Source organism: Ammodytes marinus (assembly GCF_949987685.1).
Source record: "Ammodytes marinus genome assembly, chromosome: 1".
Classification (NCBI taxonomy): Eukaryota; Metazoa; Chordata; class Actinopteri; order Uranoscopiformes; family Ammodytidae; genus Ammodytes; species Ammodytes marinus.
This window is the reverse complement of record NC_137230.1, coordinates 39,359,000-39,366,220: the sequence shown is the minus strand read 5'-3', so window position 1 is coordinate 39,366,220 and position 7,221 is coordinate 39,359,000. Positions and strand designations below refer to the sequence as shown.

Here is a 7,221-nt window from a genome sequence, read left to right as displayed (position 1 = left end):
CATATAGCTTTTGATGGTTTGCGGTAAAAATGGCTCTCCTGTTGACTTTCCTGTCAGTGCGGCTCTCCTGAAAAAAATAGTGAACACCAGTGGTCTAAATGATCAATAACCAATAATCAGCAGTAATGTAGGGCAGAGCCAGTGTGTTGCCTGAGAGCGCCTGCCTGCTGCATCTCATTAGAGCCTTCCATCAGCAGGCTGGAGAACAGTGTGCTGCTGCCCTCTATGGGTCAGTTTCATGTCTGTTGGAATGTGCTCTGTTGCATCACTGCATTCAGGTTGTTACTGTTACACACCACAGGTATGTTTTAGAGACAAAAACAGTCGTTCTTTATGCTAGGCATGATGGAGATTGCATGCAATACAATGCCAATTTAAGGAGTTTTGTATATTTTATACACAATAAATAGAAAATAAATCCAGACAGACAGACAGACAGACAGACAGACAGACAGACAGACAGACAGACAGACAGACAGACAGACAGACAGGCGGGCAGACAGACAGACAGACAGACAGACAGACAGACAGACAGACAGACAGAAGACATCAGATAACACCAGTTTGCTGCTCAGCTTCTACTTTATTGTGACGTACAGCAGAGAATGATTCACATTAGGGTTGAAACTAGTTAGTTTGACTTTAAAGCTGAGTGTGTGTTTAGCTGCAGCCAGCAGACTGAAGGAAACATCTTAACCAGCAGAGAATCATTTCTCTACACCAACAGCTGACAGAAGACTTTACACACTATCAGACTCTATATGTCTGTTTCTATTGAGAGAGTATGGGCCCTACTTTCCTGCTGGCACATATCAAGCAGCACTGGCTTTGCATTGGTTTAGTCATTTCCCTGATTTCTGTTCTTAACTTGGTCTGAAATCCAGATGCATTGGTTATGTATATTAATAGTTGAGATGTTACAGATATGAGTTGTTATTCCAGAGCTGGTGGATTGTGCCTGTGGTAGTTTCAGGACTTTAAGGCCCAAGGGTTAGGGTTAGGGTGAGATTACATGTTTAACAAGAGAAAGCAAAAAAATCACCAGAGAGGAGCTGATATTCTGCTGTACGTTTGTCCTGGAGAATTAGTGCACAGGACGGATCATCATGCTGATGGTCTTCAGGGAATAGTTATGACCCTTCCATGGCTTCCACTCCACTCCAACAGCATAGCGAGTACTGTCAGCCCCCAAACGGTAGACCCCGTTTGGATTTGCAGAGTGACATTTACCGTACCAGAACCCCCCAAGGAATGATTTGGCACAGTTTCCAGCCCAGATGTCCTGGTCTTTGTCGGAGGTGGTGAACTTCATTCCGCTGTGATAACTCAGGCCGTCTCCTACAGAAACACAACATGAAGCAGCGTGTTTAATCTTGACATTAATAGTAACACTGTGACGACTACAATGCTGCCACTCTACAGACTGTTCTAGTGGGACTTTGACTAGGACTAGTGCTGCGGCCCCCTCCTGATGTATATGCACACAGACGCTCACCTGCCCCTCCATTGGTGAATCCAGACACACGCAGAGTGTATCCATCACACTCCGCTTCAACCCAGAACGAGGAGTAACGAGCGAACGCTTTGTTCCCCTCAAAGTCCTCCATGTTGACCAGCAGCTTGTAGTTACGGGGACGAGTCAACTGGTGGATGTTCTCCAGACCTGAACACACACAACGTTTTAACAGTTTTACATTTCGTATAGACCTGTACATTCTTCATTTTTACATTCTTTGATGTGGGGCGCTCGTACTCTAGTTGTAGAGCGTCCCCACAATGAGGCTCAGTCCTCGCAGCAGACCCGGTTTGAATCCGACCCGTTGTCAGTTCTCTGCATGTCATTCCTCTATTACACCCCCACGACTGGTGGCAGCATAGAGCAAATCATCTGTTAACCAAGTTAGCACCGGTTAGCATTAGCACCGGTTAGCATTAGTGAAACACCGCTGTGTCATGAACCCAAACTCGACGGCTGTGCCAGTGTGGATTACAGCCAGACCCAGCGACATGGGAGGGTCGGGTAGGGCAATGTGTGCCTTTATTTTGTGCTGCTGCACACACAATGCTGGTGTAAAAATGTGTTTTGGATGCTGCTGACTTTCTGTGTATTTGTGTGTATTTGCGAGTGATGTGCGTCTTTACCATAGGTCTTTATGCAATGCTGTTGGCCATGTTGTTGTTGTTGTATCACCATGAGCACAGTCACAGTTGTGCCCGAGATTTTATAAATGGTTGATAACACACATATTCTTGTGTGAACCAAACGGTTCGTTTCTACCAGAAGTTTGGTCCGCATGCGGCACACATACTCTTGGTCCGCTCTCACCACCGGGTCTAAAAAGCATTCTAGGGGAAACACTGCAGTTGACTGTTGGTTTGGTTTCATTTCTCACCGAGCCAGTACTCCCCAGCAGCGTTCCCAAAGCCCCTCCTGTATTGATCCCAGGGCCTGTAGAAGTTCACTGAGCCGTCCACCCTCCTCTGGAACACCTGGGGGAAAGAGTGAGGGGTTAACCAGCTGAACACAAGATATCGGACAGATCATGTTTTCATGCTGCACAGTTTCAGTTCATTTTGACATAAAGAAAAAAAATACTTGAAAAGAAGATGAATAATAAAGGCAAACTTGGCAGCACAGTACAGGGTCAGAGAAGAAGCTGAGCCCAGGTGAGAAAAACCTGCGTCTACTGCAGAGTCAACTGACCCGGGTCTAAATGATGGGTGAAACCGTTCCTATTGGAAAACAGGGATCTTCAAATGGGGGGAGGTGGGAGTAGCTGCACTTGGAGGCGCTTCGCAGCGAGAGCCACATTGTTATTGGTTGAGGGTTCAACACACCTCCACCTGGCTCTGGGGAGGGCTGACCCCGCACACCCAGATTCTGATCTGATTCTTCACCTGCACTGCTCTATTGGTTGGTGCCCAGAAACATCTCGACGGAGCAAAAGAAAATGTATGCCGGTCATGTGACCGGTAAGGTTTCATTTAAAAAAAATCTAGTTCAAATATTGGTAAGCAGACTATATAAATAATAATATAAGCAAAGCATGTAGATTTTTAGCCTACTACTAGTAACATTGAAATATGGGCTGTTTGCAACAGGCAGAGAGGCCAACACAATTAAATCAAATCATGAAACATTAGGATAGGCATATTTTCCATTTGCAAGGCAGAGGATATAAAACGATAGAACAGGTTTTGCCCAAATAAACTATGTGAAAAATATGTCGACTAATCACTGATTTTCAAGTCTCATTCTTCTCAATTCTACTCTCAAATTATTTTCTTATTATTATTTTAGATTTGTTTTTATTGGAAATGGGAGACGCAAAAAAATAGTAAAACATGTGTGAATCTTGAATGTGTTGGCTTTGTAATGGGACACAAGTGGTCGTTGAGAGGGATTTTTTTGTATTACTTGATACTTTGATGTCTTAGGAGATTGCTGGCAAGTGTCCCTTTAATTTGCATCAGACAAACTCACCGTCCAGTTCCCTCCAGCTGACTCCATGTCACAGTGCACCTGCAAACAAACACATTCATCACAAAACAGTCAATTCAAGTGGGGCGCTCATGGTGTAGTGGTTAGAGCGTCCCCCCCATGAGGCTCTGTCCTCTTCACAGCAGACCCGGGTTAGAATCCAGCCCGGGTCGTTCTCTGCATGTCATTCCCCTCTCTGTCTGTCTGTCTGTCTGTCCTCTTCACAGCAGACCCGGGTTAGAATCCAGCCCGGGTCGTTCTCTGCATGTCATTCCCCTCTCTGTCTGTCTGTCTGTCTGTCCTCTTCACAGCAGACCCGGGTTAGAATCCAGCCCGGGTCGTTCTCTGCATGTCATTCCCCTCTCTGTCTGTCTGTCTGTCTGTCCTCTTCACAGCAGACCCGGGTTAGAATCCAGCCCGGGTCATTCTCTGCATGTCATTCCCCTCTCTGTCTGTCTGTCTGTCTGTCTGTCTGTCTGTCTGTCTGTCTGTCTGTCTGTCTGTCTGTCTGTTAATGATTATGCCGGTATTCCCTTCACCAGATTTAAACACCCCTAAATTAATATCAGGACGTTTGTGTGTATATATAGCCTGCCAAGTTCATTTGTTCCTTGTTTAAACCTGTTCCACTATAAAGTTTATGTGTTCATCGACCCCTGCACTTTTATATGGCAAAAAAAAGACCAAAAGCCGATTTACACAATTCCCAAAAGGTTTTACTTTTCACCAAAAACCTTTACACCATATATTACCTTAAAGGCTCTGGTTTTAAAGCATGTTACCCTTTGACCCCTGCCTATCTCCAGATCTCCCCCTGTGTTGATCCCCTAACGACCCTTACAATTGTCTCTTCTAATTTTATCCTAGGTTAAGTCCATATTTCAGACCTTTATCCTTGATAAGTTTTTAGAAAGGAGGAGATTAGATAATAGGTTTTTAATTATTCTGGTGGATGAATACCTCACATTTACCCCTAGCTTCAAAAGACTACCGTTAAGTCCTCACTAAGTTCATACACCTGGATGAGCTTAGGCCAATAGATAAATGCAATTCCCTCCTAATTCAAGGAGTGTGTTTATGGGATGTGTATTCTTTGTTATCAGTAGTGTAGCCGTAGTGTAGGTTTGAATTGCTTACCTCAGAGGCGCCGCGATCTCTTTAAAGAAAAACCCTAATTAGGTCCTTGTTCCCAACACTAAACTAAAAACTCAGGCCAAAGATTTATAGCGTTTTCAAGAAATGTTATTTAACCAATATAAAAAGATTATACGTTCACAATATAGAAAGAAAAGATAAAATAAAATGAAAGGAAGGAAAATAAGTACCTACACTCCCATTTATGTGGTTAATATATGTAGAGAAATATAAGACTTAACTTATGTGTTGTATGTCTTTTGTTCACATTGAATTTAGTTCATGAGTTCTCCCATTTTCAATCCACAAGAGATCAGGAGTATTCTCATCTTCAGGTTTTTTAAAGCTCTACTGTCTACACAACTTCAATAGTTCTGGGTGTTGGCCGAACTTTCAATCATGTCATATATATTTGAATATCTTCAAATGCTATGACAAGCTTGATTTTGCGACACAACAATCAGGAAAAGTTGGTTCAACAGTTTATTTGGTTGATCCACAAGAGATCAGGAGTAAAAGTTTGTCCACTGTCTACACAACTTCAATAGTTCTGGGTGTTGGCCGAACTTTCAATCATGTCATATATATTTGAATATCTTCAAATGCTATGACAAGTTTGATTTTGCGACACAACAATCAGGAAAAGTTGGTTCAACAGTTTTACAACCTCAACTCCATGCTATTTTACAACCTGGTTCATCAATTAGTTATTATCAATCACCCAAATGGTCCCTTACCAAACTTCTCAGAATAGAAAAGGAAGAATTGGTTCCGAGCCTCTTCCCCTTCTTGAAAAGAAAAAATAACTGATACCAATACCCCTCAATTTTTCTAAGTATTTTGCACTCAAAAAGATTCAGAGTGTTTCTTTCGAGTTTTTCTTCTAAGTCTTTCGTCCATGCTAAGAGAACAAAAAAGTGGAACAGCCCTAACTTCCCCAAAAACCCTCAGCAGCAGACCTTCTTGCTCAAAACCCTGGCCTTAAATAGTCTGAAGACAGAGAGAGTGGGTGTGTGTATTAGGAGGGGAGAGGGTGGGGGGAAGATGAGGGTGTGTGTGTGTGTCCAGCTCAAGGACCCACTGCCCCCCTTGTCTCTCTCACCCCTGACCTGTCCCAGGACAAGCCCAGGCATGCCTTTTCAGAGAGGCCTTAGGAATTCACAATTATGTATATATTTCAGGATAAAAACTTGAATACAACACTTTTAGTGATTCTACCTTAATATTAAAGGTCACTTGTTACCTTGCCTGTCTTATTAAAAATATCATACTTTTCCCTACGAAAACAAGAAATATACATTTCTCATTCTCCTAAGAACAAGATATGTACAATGAAAAGTTGCAATATTCTTGCCTATCTCAACACTGTCCTCTTCACAGCAGACCCAGGTTAGAATCCAGCCCGGGTCGTTCTCTGCATGTCATTCCCCTCTCTGTCTGTCTGTCTGTCTGTCTGTCTGTCTGTCTGTCTGTCTGTCTGTCTGTCTGTCTGTCTGTCTGTCTGTCTGTCTGTCTGTCTGTCTGTCTGTCCTCTTCACAGCAGACCCGGGTTAGAATCCAGCCCGGGTCGTTCTCTGCATGTTATTCCCCTCACTACCCCATTTCATCTCTGTCTCTTTGCACTATCTATAATGCCCAAAATGTATCTTAAAAAACAGGTCAGTGCATTCAAACATGCTGTAAGCATTACTTTAAATAGTGTTGATGCTACAATTACAACATCTTTAGAAACTAAAGGTGAATGTGTGTTCACTAGAGGATGAAGTTTACCTGTACATCAGATGTGGATCCAATGGGATAGATGGTGTACTCTCCACTGGGGCTGCTATTGTTTAGGCGGTGGATGTCACTGCAGTCGACCGGCTGGAAGAGCTCAGTGCAGCTGATCAACACTGGAGCCATGAGGAGGAGGACTAACACCAGCTGGAACAGAGCAGAAGTTGAGATGGAGAAAGATTTGAAGCTTCTCTGCTGTGTTTACATTACGGCCTGGTGGTTTTATTGGTTTCTAGGGACTGGTGCGAACAGAATATATGTTTATGTGTCCCCCTACTTTACCGTTAATTTAATCTAATTGAATTCTGTGACGTCAACCACCTTTGGAACGCCCTCTCACCGGACAACCGTACTTCTGACGCCCTTTCCAATTTCAAGTCCCATCTCAAAACACATTTGAAATTGGCATACTGCGTCTAATTGTTGTTTATCACCCACTTCATCCCTATAATGTAAATTTGTATTTTTAAATTAAATTAATTATGATTTATTATAATTAAATAACATAAGTAGACCCGTTAGCATACAGAGCTAACACAGAAACTTGTGAAGCTACAATTTTACCTTCATCGTCAAAGATCTGCTGAAGTTACTGGTTTAAAATCCTGATGTCGGTCCGTCTGGATCGCTGATGAGCTGCTTTTATATCCTAAAACTGAATTCAAAATGTAGTTTTTAATTCATGAAATATCTGAAACTGGACAGTTCTGCATCTTCACTATATAATCCCAAAATACAACATCACAAAAACCAAAGAAAATTACAGACACTCGCAACCTCCCCCACGAAACGTTATGTCAAGAAAATACTGTGTAATAAGATAAACAATC

At 42.7% G+C, this 7,221-nt stretch overlaps 1 protein-coding gene across 1 annotated transcript; it reads right to left on the bottom strand.

The window, feature by feature from the left end:
- Positions 1 to 1,084: 1,084 nt before the first annotated feature.
- LOC307251996 (microfibril-associated glycoprotein 4-like) lies at positions 1,085 to 6,961 on the bottom strand (the record flags this gene model as incomplete). Its single annotated transcript, XM_080029508.1, has 6 exons — positions 1,085 to 1,338; positions 1,496 to 1,663; positions 2,394 to 2,490; positions 3,485 to 3,523; positions 6,386 to 6,538; positions 6,956 to 6,961. The coding sequence occupies 6 exons, from the start codon at positions 6,959 to 6,961 to the stop codon at positions 1,085 to 1,087; spliced, it is 717 nt and encodes a 238-aa protein (XP_079885634.1).
- Between the last annotated feature and the right edge of the window lie 260 nt (positions 6,962 to 7,221).